This window comes from Phycodurus eques, chromosome 1 (assembly GCF_024500275.1).
Source record: "Phycodurus eques isolate BA_2022a chromosome 1, UOR_Pequ_1.1, whole genome shotgun sequence".
NCBI lineage: Eukaryota > Metazoa > Chordata > Actinopteri > Syngnathiformes > Syngnathidae > Phycodurus > Phycodurus eques.
Window position 1 is genome coordinate 8,071,009 of NC_084525.1, and position 18,726 is coordinate 8,089,734.

At 39.0% G+C, this 18,726-nt stretch overlaps 1 protein-coding gene across 1 annotated transcript in view; it reads left to right on the forward strand.

Annotated features, from left to right (window-relative positions):
* LOC133401707 (chemokine-like protein TAFA-2) overlaps nt 1-17,371 on the forward strand; it is an 87,397-nt gene extending 70,026 nt beyond the window's left edge. Inside the window, exons 3-5 of the mRNA XM_061675038.1 lie at nt 3,794-3,943; nt 8,157-8,281; nt 16,596-17,371. Of these exons, the coding sequence (XP_061531022.1) occupies nt 3,794-3,943; nt 8,157-8,281; nt 16,596-16,607 (287 nt within the window). The 3' untranslated portion in view covers nt 16,608-17,371. The remainder of the gene's footprint in view (nt 1-3,793; nt 3,944-8,156; nt 8,282-16,595) is intronic.
* The last annotated feature ends 1,355 nt before the right edge of the window (nt 17,372-18,726 follow it).

Here is an 18,726-nt window from a genome sequence, read left to right on the forward strand (position 1 = left end):
GATTTAAGGCCTGAGATGACCGATAATGTTCACCACACCGCTGGGTGAGTGCAGGACACAGTCGGGACAAAATGAGGCCGTGGACTGAGAAATCATTTTAAAATAGAAGGCTCATTTATGAAATAGCAGCACATCAACATGAAAATGATGAGGACGAGTTTGGGGAAAGGAATGGGACTTGAATGTGATGTGCAACAAGACATATTTTAAATGACGTTTTGAAGTTTTACAGTCTGTAACTTTATGCCTTTAAACAGTGATCTTAGAAGGTCTGCTAATCCCCTTTTCCACTAAGCAGTACAGTTCAGTTCAACTTATCTTGTCAAAAGTTGTCAAAGACAGACCTGATGACTAAAGAACTGATGCCTCCTGCACCATGATAGCATAGCAAATGGCATCGTTTTGTTGTTAAAAATACATCTTGAAAATAATGCTGAGGTCGTATAAAGCTACCTGACATGTTTTTGTTTAGAGTGTTTATGTTTATTTTTTAGTCTTTGCACGCATGAAAATATGTTTCCACAGCAGTTCTAAGACAGTGAATGAGGTGGTAGGGTTGTTTTAAAGATACGTTTTTACAGTGTCATCATTGCAAGGTCCAGTCGGTATCAGGTCGTCTAGTCGTTCCCCAAAACTGCAATGCTTATTCATCCAACCATCCATTTCCTTTACTGCTTATCCTCACTAGGAGGCTGGAGCCTATACAGCCTATAACAGCTATCTTCGGGCAATTTAAAGTCTCCAACCAACCTTTTTTTGGGGATGTGGGTGGAAACCGGAGTGCCAAGAGAAAACCCACCCAGGCACGGGAAGAACATGCAAACTCCACACAGGCAAGGCCAGGATTTGAACCCCGGTCCCCAGAACTGTGAGGCGGATGTGCTAACCAGTCGTGCACCGTGCCGGCGCAACGCTTATTGTATTAATAAAAAGACTAATTTCCATTGGTTTTGCAAAGTGCCATGGATTTCAATTGTGACAAAAGTGACTAAAGTGCTGAAAATATCATAAAATAAATCATTCAGGATAATATACTAATATTCAAGTGTGAAACAAATTTCACCATCTGGCTATAGAGCATATGACCGCATTTCTTTTACAATGCGGGCTACATTGAAGACATTAACTGCCATCTATTAACATTAACAAATGGAATCACAGTTCAATTTATTTTAACATTCCCCCAGTAAATTTGTATCCCCCCCCCTGCGTCCCTCCAGTGAATTATACAGAGTTAATGATCGCTCCATTTATTTAGACCAAAAATGTACGCTTGCTGAAGCCAAAGTATTTACTCTGTTAGTTTTGGCTTTTTAGTTTAGCCACATGTGCACCAACAGGCTTGTCATGCCTGCAAGAAAAATACAATGCAAATGAGATGCCAATTAGAATAATGTAAAAAGAAAGGCAGCAGGGATTAACAAGTATCGAACAAGACTAACTTGGTTCAATGAAGGGAATGAAGATTCAGAATATAATGAATTACACACAGCCTACTGTTTTGTATAGCTTGATTAATAGCCTATGTAATAACCTCACACTCCTTAAAAAAATCTAACTATATAAATAGAGACTACAGAACAGTTTTTCAAAATACGAGCCATCGTTCGGCTTTTTGCTTTAACTTGTGAGCAAACATTTGAGACACAGGCACTGTATGGTGGCAGTGAACTCAACTCACTTTACAACGAGCTGCAATTTGCAGATAGCGAAAAATTCGTCAAAGAAGAGGCTTCAATCTGTTTAATACCATTGCCAGTTGAGGTTTACTGTCAGACTAAACATAAAACAGAGAATTACATGTTGTGTATTTAAAACAACCACATTGCTTTGCCTTACAAAAGTCTATTTAGCTTCTAGCTAACAAACAATGCAAAACGCCATTGACAGGCTAATGAATAGTGTTGGTGGTGTGGGTAGCAATGGATATTTGAACACAAACTGTGGAGCAACACGTAGAGAGACAATATCACAATGCTCACAGGGATATATTCTTTATTTTTAAGATTACTAGTTTACTGAGTCAGTTGTGAAACATTTCTTCTTGTGTGTCTTTATGTCAGTATTATACTGCCCCCAGGTGGCCAAATAGCATGCACCAGAAAGAACAGCACATAGTCCATTGAACTGAAGCAAAAAAAAAGTGGCAACAATTTTTTTTTTCAACATCCTATTTAATTATGTCATTTCTGTATGTTTAAAAAAATATATATATTATACAGCTCTATTTTTTGGTATTAAAATATACATTACAACATTGTTTTTGTTGGATTATCAGGGGAAGATGGAAGTGATGAGTGCCATTTTCATTCATTTACACTGGGTTTTGAGTTAAGAGCATGGTCACAGAACAAATTAAACCTTTATCTCTGTTTCTTTGAAAACATACTATATGAGTTTTAGTATTTTAACAGACTTTTCCAACAATTGATATTGATCACATATAGCCAGTCATATGTAGTAACTCCAAAATAATTTGCCATTATTTTGTTATGGTCTGCCTTATTTTTAAAGTGGAAATGTCATCTTATAAATCATTGGGACACAACATTGCATTGTAAAAATACTAATGACTTTTGTTGGTATTTCTCATTTCTATTACTTGACTTGGCCTTTAAACAAAACTGTCTACTGTAGCAGCATGGTTCAAAAATACAATGCGTGGACTTTATAGTTAATCTCCCTCACGAGATAAAATAATCTATCGAGCTGTTGATCTATAGGACCCATAAAAGATGTTTGTCAACCATTGTTGTCATGGTAACAGTCATAAAACCATACTTAACGATCAGATTTAATCATTTGTTCTTTTACGACCATCATTAGCGAGGATACTACTAATTTGTTTGGGGACATCATTTTTAGGAGACACAGGGCAGCACTGGGGACCGTAAAAAATGAAGATTTAATGACATGCATAATTAATTGATTATAATTGGCTTTAAATAAAATATATAAAAGGTCACATTGTAAACAAAAGTGATCCCGTGGGGGTCATTAGTGTGTGGCTCCAGAGAGAAGGTCATTGCGGTCACTAAGGTTCTTCCTCAATGGATATTTGAAATTTAACGTCTAATTTCAACAACATTCCAGACAGTTATTATTATTGAGTTGTTTGTAGCTTGTAGGGTGAAATTTTTTTTTTTACATATGCTGCAGATAATGTATTTGCTTCAGCACACCGATCAACCAAGAGCAGTCGCCCACTGCTGGTAAAAGTCAAATGGGAAATAAATGAGAAGAAAAAGTACTTTTCACACACATTTCTCACTATGCAACTTTCCAAATCTCAGTTCACTTATGTGACATAATAATATTGAGTTTTCCATTGCATCTAGCCTCGCTTTTAATTATACTAATTGTGCTTCTTTCTCGCTTTCATATTGTGTCATTGTGATCATAATACATGTACAAACAAATATGACAAATGCATACATGAAAACATTACATATGCGCACGGGATTGCAGTGTCTCTTATAAGGCTTTATTGTGCGTCCTTGAACATTTACGTTATGAAAGGTCGCTATGAAAAGGTCGATGTACTGAAATGTACAGTACTGAATGCTTTGTTTCCGACTGAAGTCTCAGTGCATACATTGAGCATGATTGCGAACAGGTTTCTTCTATTTACAGCACATACTGCACTGGAACTATTCTCCACCCCGTTCCTTTCAATACATGTGAATGTATGTGTGTGCTATTGTCTCCTTACAGGATTTACATATTTATATAGCACTGACTATAAAGCTAGATATGATGAGAGCGACTGAGTGCGTCTGTCTGTGTTCCGCAGTGCACGTGAAGGCAGGCACGTGCGAGGTGATCGCCGCCCATCGCTGCTGTAACAAGAACAAGATTGAGGAGCGATCTCAAACAGTCAAATGTTCCTGCTTCCCTGGACAAGTTGCTGGTACTACTCGGGCCATGCCCTCTTGTGTTGATGGTATGTACCACGGAACCTCAATTTGTTCTATTATCTTCTGTTTGGTGCTTGTTGGAGTTTAGCCATTCGTAATCCAAGACAGCAATAGTAAACAAACAAAGCACCAATGTCCTAAAGATTGGTTGATGCTCACTCTTTGACTCTAACTGACCGAAGAAGGTCTTGGTCTCCTAGTGAGAACATTTGCCACATTGATTGTCAGATTGGCAATTATAATATACACCATACTACATGAAAGAGACTCCCAGAAAGCTATCAAATGTAATCAAACTTCCACTGTCACAAAGTTTTCCTTTTTTGCCACCAACACATGACGGTTATTTATTAGATAACTTTGTATGACAATCGGATGGCCATGCAAATATGGGGATGGCAGCACAACACACCTTAGGACTGTCAATCGATATTCCTAGGGATGTTCACAATTTTACACCAATTAAAGTGTAAAATCACCACATAATGTATGTTTTATTGAATATACAGTACAGTAATTATTTGCGACGTCCTCCCCTTGCTGCATTCAGGTGAGCATGAGCTGATGCGCTCCACCGGTTGAGTGCATCAGCTCCTTCCGCTCATGTATTGAAGCACTAATATTTTGATTTTTGACATTATAATGTCAAAAATAAAAATGTGCAATTTCCCTGTGACGGCGACTGTGACTGATACGTTCAGTCATGAGCACAGCATTGCTTATGAGTGAAGCGGTGGACACGTCATCAACAATGGAGCGTTGATTTCACATTTGGAGTGTGGCAGGTTTTCCTCGTGGATTACAATGTCATCCGCATATCTCAGGAAAACTCCCCATTCAGGAAATTATATCATCCCTTGCACTTCAAAGAATCACGCATCTCAAGATGTTACCGGCAGATGAGCCGGGTACGCACGGGGGCGTGGCAGGGGTCACTGCGGAAAAATCCCCTCACCTTCAGGGCGTGCAAGCACAGCGCGTACAAAAAGAAAAAAAAGACTTAGGCATGAACAGGAGAATATGACCCTATGTGAAATACGGATATCTGGAACTGAATTGAAGATATCTGTAACTCTAGTTTGAGATATAGTATATCCAATGTGATTCTGACAAGTCATAATTCCAGTAAAGATATCTTTAATTAACCTAAATTCAAGATAGACACATTTCCCTTTTCAGATATCTTAAATGTTGTTTTAACAAGGCAAAAGGGCCTTATAGATAGAGTATCTGCAAGTGGAATTATGACTAGTCAAAATGACAATGTCAATTGCACAAATCTGCAACTGAATGATAGATATCTGTAATGAGAAACCTATGGCAAGACTTCTTAACATTTGAAACTTAGAGCAGACACTGTATGTGTTGCAGATATCCGTAATTCAGTTTTGCCTCGTTAAAAAGAACATTTTAGACATCTGCAACTACATTCTTCCAATCCACAATTGGCATTTCAGACATCGGCTACGTCATTTCGCCTAGGACAAATGACTTCTCTTTTGCCATTCATGTGTATGGGGTTTGTCTTTACGGATATAAACATGCAGTTGGCGATATCCGCGATGTGAGTTACAGATATCTTTCAACAAGTCAAAATTACATTACAGATATTTTGAATGAAAGTTCCAAATATTCAAAATGTATGACGACTCAGAAAGACTATATATAAGAATATCTACAATGTTAATTCCGGATAGTCCAACTCAGCTTTTAAACACTGAATTTGCTTGCCTTACATACAGACCTGTCACTAATATTTTTGTAGATCTTCGAAAGTGCCAAAAATGACGACATTAAATAAATGTGTGACATTCACTATGAAAAATAGGGTGTGAATGCCCGCTGGTCGCTGTTTGCAGCTTTTTATTATGCATTACATTTGGTGTTCGCGACCAAATGTCTTGAATAAACATTACAAAAGACTGAACTTGATTTAAGGGTGAATGGATGGATGGATGCATCTGTACTTGGCAGTACAGTACTTACTACTTGAACAAATGCCTCAAATAATTCATGAACAAACATTTTGCGATGAAGAAATTTTGTATGAAGAAAAGGCAGTTAATGTAAACTACATCAATCTGTACTGTGGAAACCAGTGAACATTGTTTTCATTGTCTCATAAAAGATGTTTATTCCTTTCATTCGCCTGGTTGGGTAGGGTCAGAAGTGAAACCAGTACCAGTCATAATTCAGTTTTACAGGCAGTCAAAGAAAGCTGTGCACTTTAATTGTTTTTGTTTTATTCTGCGTTTCAGAGCAGTGCTAATAATTCTAATCTCAAGAGATGCATTGAAAATCCGCCTTTCTCCTTTTCCTGTGTCTGCAAAATCAATAATTCGCACTGTGCACAGCTATGGATGGCGCTTGATGAAATCCCAGACCACAGTCTCTGAGCTTGCGTGTTTGTTTCTGTTTTCAGTGTGCAGCAGATAAAGGTAATGTGTGAATCAGCTAAACATATTTAAACAATTCAGTAACTCTCAACGTTCCAACTTTTGGTTTAATCTCCGTTGTAGACCTTTGCATTTTAAAAACGATGCATTAAAAATAAGGTAAGAGAACTTTGACTATAATTATAGAACTTCTAAATGAAGTAGACATGGAGTAATACAGGTTTCTAATGGCCTTTTTGTAAATATCTGTGCAATATAATGACAAAATTGCTAACAACAACCATGTAATGTTTTCTAACAAAACAATTGTGAATGCAAACCTATAAATGCCGCTTATCATTTTCAATAGGCAGATTAATCGAAGTCTTCTATTCACAATTGTATCGTTACAAAACATTACATTGTTTTATTTAACAATTCTGGCATTACAGCTCTTGCGGGGGACGATGATCATTTCTCCAAATTTCCCCACCGCATCTCTTCATGCAAAAAAAAAAAAAGTCAGCCCATTTAATCAAATAATTGTCAATTAGTCACATTTTTAGCATATCAGTTGCTTTCATTTTCACTGCTTATGGGGATAATGCACTTAAAGAGCCAATATACTGTATAAGTATAGCTACATACAGTAAGTACAGTATGTCTTACTTTGTCCTGATGATGTCATGTGAGGCCTTCAGAGTGAGTATGAATTAGTACATTCGAATTATAACATACATAAAAGGATAGAGTAGACAGAACAATGTTAAATCAATTCCAATCAGGGAGAAAAACTGAAAGACGGAAACGAACTGTCACGACTGGGATATAAAAGTAATGGCTCTATCAATTTTATTTACCGCAGAACTCTTAAACTGCTTGCATGCGTAACATCCTTTATGAGCCGAAATTATGAAGACCCGATGAAAGTCTGTCAGTCTCACTTTTTTATGATGCTTCGGTCTCTTCCCAGGCGATAGCAGGCAGGGATGGCTGTAGCATGAATGAAACGTGATTACCAAGAAATCTCAAATGTAAAGCTGCTCTGTAAGAAACAATAACTCTTTCAAAGAGTCACTACGCTCCTGGGAATTGTGCCAGTGGATGCAATGTGTTGTGTAAACAGACTGAGCGACAGCTGTGTTACAATTTAAATGTTAATCCTGCAATTATATGGGATTTACAGTAATGTACTCATTCAAATTTGATCCAATATTCACTTATTGAAGAAGTTTTTCCCCCCTCACTGTGATAACATATCAGATTGCTCTTGATGTGTCTTTTTGAGAGCTTTTCTGTGATATGTGCTAAAGGCTTACATAAATTTGGTTTAGCTGATGTGATGTGTGGTGCATATATCTGCATGCAACCTCGAAAGATCATAACACAGCTCAGCTGTCTAATGCATATCTTGCCTCCAGTTTTGTCCTTTTGGATTTGTTTCTACTTGAATTGAATATGCAAATGATCCCCCGTGTCCTGATTGAATTCACATGACACTATGGTGCCCATGAAAGCCACGCAGACAGGGATCATAAATGATAAAAACACACAGAGCATTGCCAAACTGTATGTGTCTACAGTTGGAATATACCGTAAATTATAAGGCACCAATGCTTTTACAACATTGGAAAATGGTATTTAAAAAAAATATAAAAATCACTCGTTTAGTTTCCATGAGTAATCAGACGTGAAAGCACTACAGTATGTATGGAGACTGAATTACAGTAGTTCTACAAGTATAAATGTTTTATTTCTTGCAAAATTGTTGCACATTAAGGTGTGGAATAATCAGTGAATCAATTTGAATTTGCATTAAGTAAGGAGGGGGAAAAAAAACTATCCTTGTAACTTTTTCCACCAGCCTCCATTGTTGCCCAGAAGTGGTGGTGTCAAATGGAGCCATGTATGGAAGGTGAGGAGTGTAAGGTTCTTCCGGACCTCACAGGATGGAGCTGCAGCACTGGCAACAAAGTCAAGACTACAAAGGTGAACAAACACAGTTTTGTTTTTCAATCTCTCGCTCTTTTTTTTTCCTCCAGCCTCACACTGTAACGATTGGTCCATCTCTCTCTCTCTCTCTCTCTCTCAAAGAGACAAACGCTCTCTTTCTGCTTCTCGTGCGCTGACTGGCATGCATCGCCATAGCTTGCTATTTGTAATATATGTTTCTATGCAAATCGACAGATTGTTTTTAATATCAAATGTGGACTAATGTGACGCAGTCGCGCTGGTCCACAGAACAAAAGGTGGCGTTTTGGTGGAATTTCCCAACCGGAGAAAATAATTGCTGATTGTTTGTTTCTTTTTTTATCCAACCTTTATTTATCCGGGTAAGGCAATTGAGGACAAATTCTCGCTTGCAATGCCGACCAGCTGGCTCCCGACAGAGGAGTAAAACAAAGCAAAATAAAATTAAATATAAATAAATACATATACAACAAACTGTGCAATGTTATATATTTACAGTGGGTACGGAAAGTATTCACACCCCCTTACATTTTTCACATTGTTATATTGCAGCCATTTGCTAAAATCATTTAAGTTCATTTTGTTTTCTCATTAATGTACACACAGCACTCCATATAAAGAGAAAATTGAATTGTTGAAATGTTTGCAGATTTATTAAAAAAGAAAAACTAAAATATCACACAGCCATAAGTATTCAGACCCTTTGCTCAGTATTTAGTAGAAGCTAATACAGCCATGAGTCTTTTTGGGAATGATGCGACAAGTTTTCCACACCTGGATTTGGGGATCATCTGCCATTCCTTGCAGATCCTCTCAAGTTCTGTCAGGTTGGATGGTGAACGTTGGTGGACAGCCATTTTCAGGTCTCTCTAGAGACGCTCAATTGGGTTTAAGTCAGGGCTCTCACTGGGCCATTCAAGAACAGTCATGGAGTTGTTTGGAAGGCATTCGTTCATTATTTTAGCTGTGTGGTTAGGGTCATTGTCTTGTTGGAAGGTGAACCTTCGGCCCAGTCTGAGGTCCTGAGCACTCTGGAGAAGGTTTTCGTACAGGATATCCCTGTACTTGGCCGCATTCATCTTCCCTTCGATTGCAACCGGTCGGCTTGTCCCAGCAGCTGAAAAACACACCCACAGCATGATGCTGCCACCACCATGCTTCACTGTTGGGACTGTATTGGACACTTAGAATTAAGGCCAAAAAGTTCTAGCTTGGTCTCATCAGACCAGAGAATCTTATTTCTCACCATCTTGGAGTCGGTCAGGTGTTTTTTTAGCAAACTTCATGCGGGCTTTCATGTGTCTTGCACTGAGGAGAGGCTTCCGTCGGGCCACTCTGCCATAAAGCCCCGACTGGTGGAGGGCTGCAGTGATGGGTGACTTTCTAGAACTTTCTATGGGTTCTTCTTTCCCTCTGTCACCAAGGCTCTTCTGCTCCGATTGCTCAGTTTGGACAGACTGCCAGTTCTAGGAAGGGTTCTGGTGTTCCCAAACATCTTCCATTTAAGGATTATGGAGGCCACTGTGCTCTTAGGAACCTTGAGAGCAGCAGAAATGTTTGAATACTTATGGCTGTGTGATATTTCGGTTTTTCTTTTTTAATAATCTGCAAAAATGTCAACAATTCCGTTTATTACTGTCAATATGGGGTGCTGTGTGTACATTAATGAGGAAAAAATGAACTTAAATGATATTAGCAAATGGCTGCAATATAACAAAGAGTGAACAAATTAAGGGGGTGTGAATACTTTCGATACCCACTGTACATATTTACATAATACATGAAATTACATCATAGCATATGACGAATAAAATGTTCATATCAGGGTAAAAACAGGTGCAGCAATCATGTACGGTCACTAACTTTTTAAACGATGATATTGGGATGAATGAGTGAGTTTTATTATTTGTTGCAGAACGTTCCAGTCGTTTGGGGCAGAAAATTGAATAAAGATAGACCAAACCTATTGCAGACCTTTGGAACAAAGAGGTCAATAAAACTGTTGCAACGGAGCGTGCGGGTGGTTGTATGCATGGTGAGCAGTGAGCAAAGATACACTGTAGGATGGGGTCTCGCCAATGATTGTTTTATTGATGAACACAGGTCAGTAAATTTGTCTGTGCGTTTGAAGAGAAGGTCATTTACAGTCCACAGTGGTGAGTGTTCAAGGGAGAACCGTTGGCGGTTTGTCTTTCACTGTCTTTATTTTAGGAGAAAAGCAAAAATAAATAAATAAAATATACTGTTACAATGAATGCCACACAGTAACCCCTCACCAGTACTAGTACACAGGTGACAATTTATGCAGTTTTACATCCCGATTGTCTATGCATGCTGTTTTCGTATTAAAGCTGCATGTACTATATTAAGGCCATATGTAGCATATTAAGTTGATTTTAGTCAAAACAACCCCTCTTCAAGCTACTGTATGTGTTGGCATATCAACCAGGCCCCAGGCTATGTGGCCTTAATACTAATTTAAAAAAAAACATTTTCAAATGAAAATAAATAGAATAAGAGCTTTTTCAGTAAATAATACAATTCCCATTACACTGACAACATCAGATAGTGCGCAATGTGGCTGTACCTTGAACTTAGTAACATATGGTTTATTTCTGAAGTGAACATGAAAACCTCTCAATGTATCCCTTTGGACTTCAGTTAATATTTTGCTCAGGCAAAAGCCAAACTGGTACAAGCAAGACTGCAGCCCACTTCCACCCTGGCTGTGCTCTAGCTTCCTGTCTTATTTCTCTCTATCCTCCTTTTGTTTTCTTCCCGGCCCAACAAGTTCTCTTTTCTTCACTCTTTTCTCTCTCGTTATGTTACGTCCTCCTTCCACCCCTATTGGATCTAACATCAAACAGTGAGGAAAAACAAGTACACCAGGAACAAGGCACACACACAATTCATTCTCACTTGCCCTGCTTCCTTGCATCTGACTGGCATGTATTCCACTTAGATGCCTAAACTCTTCACCTTGTCTGATACACCACAGCGGAAATGCTCCTTACATGTGCCTGCGGAGTTTACCATATTTGCAATGTGTGCATGTGTGTCTTCTTCCCTGTGTGGTCTTTTTGTGAGTGTGAACAGCACTTGTGCGTGTACATAATGCATCGAGCCCACCGGCTGCTCTTGAGTGATTCGACCCGAGCGAGCTCCGAACTGTCTGTCACACAGAGGCGTTTGAGTGAAACTCACCACTCATCATTGCACACCTCTGTTCCTAACCGCCGTACTACTCTCTGCCTAGTCTTATTATTCATGGCTAGATGCAGACCTTTGTTTCCAACCTCAATAATTTATTGAAGGCGTGGCCGAAGGAGGGAGAGTGCTCCTTTTTGGGTAAAAAAATAATAAATAAAGTGACTACACAATCCATCGCTTCCAGCCATCTCACGCTTTCTAAAACACTCAGAGGCTGCCTCTTGGACACCAGGCTGATTAAGAATTCCTTCCCTATGTTTTCACTTTAGTCACCCATAGCAAAGTGGATGACACAATTTGTCTCTTTAACCACCCATGGTCCTACTTAAGTACAGATATATTTACAACTAGTATACAGTAGTACTGCAGATTTCTTTTCTTAGCAATTTTTGTTGTTGACGATGTTGTTGAAACCATTAATGTTAATACAGTGATGCCTTCAGATACAAGTGACCCGTCTTACGAGTTTCCCAAATTAATAGCCACCATTTCGCCATTTTTTTGCTTTGACTTTGACAAGTAAATTTGAGAACGCGGTATCTTGGGAGCGAACTCAACTCAACTCACTTGACAGCAAGCAGCAGTTTGGCATAGTGATCAAATCTTCAAAAAGGAGGCTTCAAGCTGTTTTTTGCCACTCCGAAGTGAGGTTTACTGTCAAACTAAACATCAAATTAAGAGAATTACATGTTGTGTTTTTCAAACAACCACATACTGTAGCGGTGGCACGGTGACCGACTGATTAGCACATCTGCCTCACAGTTCTGAGAACCCGGGTTCAAATCTGGCCTCGCCTGTGTGGAGTTTGCATGTTCTCCCCGTGCCTACGTGTGTTTTCCCAGGGTACTCCGGCTTCCTCCCACAGCCCAAAAACATGCATGGTAGGTTAATTGAAGACTCTAAATTGCCCGTAGGTGTGCATGTGGGTGCGAATTGTTGTTTGTTTCTATGTGCCCTGCGATTGGCTGGCGACCAGTTCAGGGTGTACCCGACCTCTCATCCAAAGATAGCTGGGATAGGCTCCAGCACCCCTGTGACCCTACTGAGGATAAGCGGTACGGAAAATTGAATTGAAGCAAAAATTTAATAAAATAACTAATAATCATATTCATGTATATTTTTATGAAGTACAATATTACAGAGTGCTATTTTTTTAAAAGCACATTACAACAAATTTTGTTGGGTTTTTGGGGAAGCTGGAACAAATGAATGGCATTCATTTGTTTTCAATGGGGAAAGAGGATTTGAGATCACAGAACAAATTAAAGTCTTATCTCAAGGCACCACTGCATACAAATAAAACAATCTAAACATTTTTTTTATATACATCAGTCGAGTACCATGTGCACTAACTGCTTCTCCTCCTGGTCTTATGCAAAAGCACATTTTTAATCAGAAGTTAAGGGATGAATGTGTTGCCACTGGTCAGAGTAAGTGTGCACTTGCTGGAGAAGCAGACTCATTATCTTGAGTAGCACACCCTGCGCTCTGCAATTGATGTTTTGAATGTCACGTACAATACTCATGCATGTCCTCCATTTTCGAAAAACATCTTTTTCACTTCAGATGGGAGGTATTCTGTAATTGTTCTCAAATACATTGTTTTCCATCTCCAAAAGCAAAAAAATGTCGGGTGAGTTTCAAGGAACTTAAAAAGACAAATAGTAAAGTGCATACATTAGATGGAGTGTGCGAACAGTTAGGAAGTTGTTTCCCCTATCGCAGTGACTTTGTTTGATCAACCAGACATTTGTAAAGTTCCTTTCAAGATGAAAGAAAACTAGAGTTTCAGACATTTCTTTATCACTTACTATCATAAACTTGGAAAGACCACATACTGTATATTTGCCGTTTGTTGCATCCAGGTCTTTGATCAGTGATTTGTCTGTACATGCACTGGGTGTCTGCGTGCACATTGTGTGTTAAATGATGCATTTGCCAGATGATGAAAAGCCTTGTTTTTTTTTCTTCTCCTTGTTGTGTGCTAGGCTGAGGTCAAGATGCACCGGCACCCAGATCAATATCACGGAACGCATTCTTATAGTCCCATTAAGACCTGCTCGTAAATTGAGATTGACGACGGACTGAGGGAGAGCGTGAGATGAGAGCGAGGCACGAGAAAGAGAGAGGCAAATAGAAAAAAAAATCAGTGGCGACACAAAAGGAATACTGAAGACAGAGGGTGGGAGGAAGATAAAGGAGTAAAGAAAACAGCGAAAAAAGAGAGCATTGCACCTGGTCAACTGACAGGGAGCTTGAGCCTGTGCCCTGCATCGCAGTGCATGCAGCAATACAGAAGAGGTTTTGGCACTCTGGGTCCTTTGCTTCATCCCTGGATGGGAGCAGAGAAGAGGTGGGGAGGAGGCGGGCAAAGGGAGGAGACAGAAGACAGCTCGATCAATGCCAAATAATATCATGTGGATGAGCAGCCAGACATTGCTGGGCTGCCAAGTCACTGAGCTGTCATTGACCACTGCATGTGTGAGCATGTGTGGAAGTCCACATTGAGACCAGCAGTAGACCTTTTAGTTTTATTCCTAGCTCTTATATCAGATTACATTGTAGTCTCCGTTCTGTGTTGCCTTTATATTTATATTGCTTGTTTTTGTGGTTTCCCAAGATGCTGCTAAACCCCACATTGCCAGCTGTTTTAGACAGATCTTCCAAGACCCAGTGTTTTTGTGACAATATAGTTTTGTTTCTAGCTTTGTTCAATTCTTTAGTAATCAGCAGTAGAACATGGGTTGGTTTCATCGAAAACACGAGTTTCTGACCAAATAGTGGAGAAAACAAGCTTTTCTTGAAAAGAAACATGTCAAGCAGAACAGTGACTTTGACACTAATATTTCTAACTACGTGACGTCAGCCGTGCAGCGCATTAAACTAGCTCACAGTGCGGACACCACACGAAGTTCAAAGTTCTCACTTTTCATTGTAAATATTATTTAAGCTAAGTATTGGAAGTCCTTCAGCAACTCAGTCCTTACCCTGCATGGCCGATTTATAACCGTACACTTTGGTATGAATAATTAACCGACAATGTATTGCTAGTTTAACACGCCAGTAAAACTGTATTCTTAAAGTGTAAATAGAAACATAGCAATCAAAAACACTTTTTACTAAGGAAAATAACAAAAATAGTGTGGCGACAGTGAAATCGTGCATTTCTTTGCACTTTTATGGTACTGCACCGTCACTGTTCATTGTGTAATAAACAAACGCTTTCTTCTGTTCGTTTTAAAAAAGAGCGGTCTTGGTTAAATGCCTCTGCACAGCTAGACTGCTCTTTGTTCGAATCAACAGCTACAAATTAGTACTCGCTGAGAGACGTTGATGATGCAAAAGTAACTATTGTTGGTTTGAAGAAGTAACTGTAATTACTTTCCCGGGAAAAGGAACGTGTTACTTTGCTCATTACTCAGAATTATAATCCCATAAACACTACTACTTTATATGAACATTAATATAGTGCTATAGTAATATAATATCCTTATTCCTATATATGTTAATGCAATAATACACTTTATTATTTCAGTATCAGTATTATTGAAAATAAAAAACAAAAGATATGACACACTAAAGAAAAACAGCCATAAAAACTCAACACCTATACCAATGTCATTTACATATATAGTATAAATATATATTTATTTATTGTCCCATGTAGTAATAATATATATTTGTTTTGAAACTATTTCATTCTCATATTTTGAAAAAAGTGAATGAGTTAAAGAGCAGCTTGGTGTCTTCATGTTAGTATTAGATATTTACCAATGAACATTTTGTTTTGATTTCCAATTTTTGTCTCTAGCAACATGCAAAACATGTCTGATTTGATAAGCATACATACATACAGCTGTGATTACCTGGCGACCAGTTCAGGGTGTACCCCGCCTCTCGCCCGAAGATAGCTGGCATAGGCTCCAGCACGCTTGCGACCCTCGTGAGAATAAGCGGGAAAGAAAATGGATGGATGGATGGACATACATACAGTACATAATACACGTACAGTATCTATCTATCAGGTTATCTTAGTTAGATTGAAAAGGGGCTTGTTTTTACCGCTACGAAGTAACATACAACGAACGGTCCACTTGTGCACCTTGAACACTTGTAGTGTGCTCAGTATAATCAGGCCACCTACAAACATATTGACATACAAGTAGATTACCGCCTAAAGGTACATGGCACCTAAAACGATAGCAGGCTGAGAGATACAGCGGCATGTGTGTCTGTGAAGAGTGCACTGGTGTGACAACAGACGCTTGTAGGCTCTCTGATCAGGCACAGGATGAGATGCCTGAAGTCAATGGGAAGGGGCCCCAGCAGTGAGGGAGCCCTGGAGCCACAGAGCCAGCCCTGGTACACTATAACCGTCCCAGCTGCCAGCTGGAGAAAAACGCTTTTTCTGTGCTCTCTCGGCGATGGCTGGCCTTCAACACTTGGCACCTGGCGTGGACAAAAGATCGACTCCCACAAGAGGACGTACAGGAGGACCAGCGTGTGTTGGTGCAAAGCAGGAAAACCAGTGGGACTCATGGCACAAAGTGGCGCGCAGTGCATGGAAACGGGAAAAAGATGACATGAAAAGCCTGATCTGTTACATCCCCCTATACAACAATTTGTGACATTACCTGGTAGGCAGTGTCTCCTAATGGCTTGAAATGGCTTAAAAGAGGGTGTACGGACAAACAAAAACGGAAGATGGAATAGGGTAAAGGTGGTAAAGAGACCTTGTGATTAGAGCGGCGGTCTCAGACTAAATGACATGGCGGCACGCCAGGTGCTGAGAGCGAGGCTGACTGCCATTACGCCAGCTGCATCTTGTTTAGTCGTGTGCCAGAAGAGAGCATGCTGGCCGTGCGCTTGTTGCTCCTACAACAAGCATCACTTTCCATTACTTTCAAAGAGACGACTGCCGCACCACTCTGTTATTCACAGCTGTGAAGTGATACTGTATGTACCAGCAATAATTCAATTCTCTCTCTCTCTCTCTCTCTCTCTCTCTCTCTCTCTCTCTCTCTCTCCTCTTTGAACTTTTTGTGTTTCATGCAACTTACAAAGCTTTTTTTATTTTATTATTTATAGAGTTTGACCCACTTCTTTTGTCTTTGTTTTTTAGGTGACACGATAGTTCAAAAAGACAAGTACCGTGGTGGCTGCAGTGTTTATGCAGCACAAAGGACCTGGAAGCACAGTGCAAGTGTACTCTGATGAACTTCAGTGAAGATTTCGTTTCATCCGGAAGACGTCCAAGGAATGGCGGCCGAAAAGCCAAGACTTCCATGTTGCCCAACTGACCCAAACTGTGTCACTGGTGCTTGGCTGCAAAGGACTGCGGAAAACAACATATTTTACTGAGACAGCAACTTCGAAAAGTGAACTATGACCTGAAAACTACTAGGTAAAAGACGTTTTTCCCTCCAGCAAGCTGTATTATTCAAACCTCTTCTATGACTTAGTAGTGTTCCGTATACACACTGAGAATGACTGGGCTCCGAATTTTAGTAAGAAAACATGAATATAAAGATGGCTCATGTACCTGTCGTGTACACTATAAAATTCAACACACCATGAAATATTCAAATCTCTTAAAACGTTTCCTAATAACGAAACCTCTCCATCAAAGCTCTAAAAATGTCACCTTCTTAGGAATATTTTACTTTGAATAGTTTGTGGTTTACCAAATTATTTTTTTTAATGGGCTGTCTTTTTTTCTGTTCAGGGTTGAGTTTAGACTGATATCAAGTAAATGTTATGTTAAATGGTATACATGTAAAAATGGTTCATGGATTCAGTGGGACTAAAAGTAAATTGATGCTCAAATGGTTTTAATATCTGTGTTTTTAAACACTTGTTAACTGCTATTGAGTATGTGTCAGTATTATATGAAATGAATAAAGCCTTTCAAAAGGAAATGGAAATCTCTGTATTTTTCTACTTGACAACTCACAATACAGCAGAATTATTAAATTTGAGTAACTATATGAGGTCTAATGAACCCTCCAAGAAGTTAACAAAAAAAAAAAAAAACACTGAAATAATTCATTGCTTGATTCAATTTCAAAGAACTGGATTCAAAGATCAAACTAATTATATTGCGATGATAATCATGAAATTCTTTCCTTTCTCTGTCTACCATAAAAAAACAACTCATTCTTTTTGTAGTCAATTGGCAGTCAGACTTATGTGTTTCGAAATGGTGTCCCTCAAGGGTCAATTCTAGGTCCTCCTCACACTTGATTTTAGGGAACTTGAATGTTCCACCTTTTACGATGCTGACCTTAACTTTGTATATCTGCCTACAACCTGATACTACTTAATAGCCTCAACCACTACAGTGGTAATATTTATTTATTTTATTTTTGTACAGCAAAGTTAACCAAAGTACACTTACTTACCGACATGAAAAGTGTCATTCCTTGGGTTCACCATTTAATGGAAATAGTATGTTAAATGTTCATGTTTGGTATTACTGACATTCAAAGTTTCAAAAACGGCATTGCTATCTTCATCCACACTGCTTGTTAGCAGCTTCCAGTAAAACACCAAATCGTTACATGGTACCTCTTTAACAACATAAATGGAGTTCTCAAACTCAGGTCCGGGGGCCAAATTTGGCCCACGATTTAATTATATTTGGCCTGCAAGACCATATCAAATGTGTATGGCAGCTGGACCGCCAGTATATAGCACATGCGCCACTAATATTACAAATCCCAGAATGCTTTGCTAGTGTGTCGGCCCATCAGTCTAGACCGGCGAGCGCCCCTTCTCTTTCTGTTGCTGTCGTTAGCATCTATGCTACCAGTTTCCTCTGGCAAATTTACACTTCCCCTTCCCAAAAATGGCCAAATGAAAGATGGAAAACAGTTAACTTCCAAGACAGGTGGGAGGCAGATTATCTGTTCATGAAAGTAAAAGACAGACCTGTTTGTCATGTGTGGAGCAACGTGGCTGTAACAAAGAATATAACATAATTGAATTGTTTTTTAATGTCCTTTATCAACTCCTAGGCAGGGACTGTTAAAAGTTTGAAGTTTGGGTTTTTATTGAAGAACATTCTTATTTTTTTGGGTTGCTTTGTTGTTGGCCTTTGAAAAAAGATTGACATAAAAAAGAAAGGTCATTGGAGATAGATAAATAGAAGATAGAGAGACAAAAGAATTCATTTTATCTATTTAAATACAAAACAAAAAACAAATACCACTTTATTCCAGATTCAGTGATTAAGCAAAATGTAAGTTTGTTGT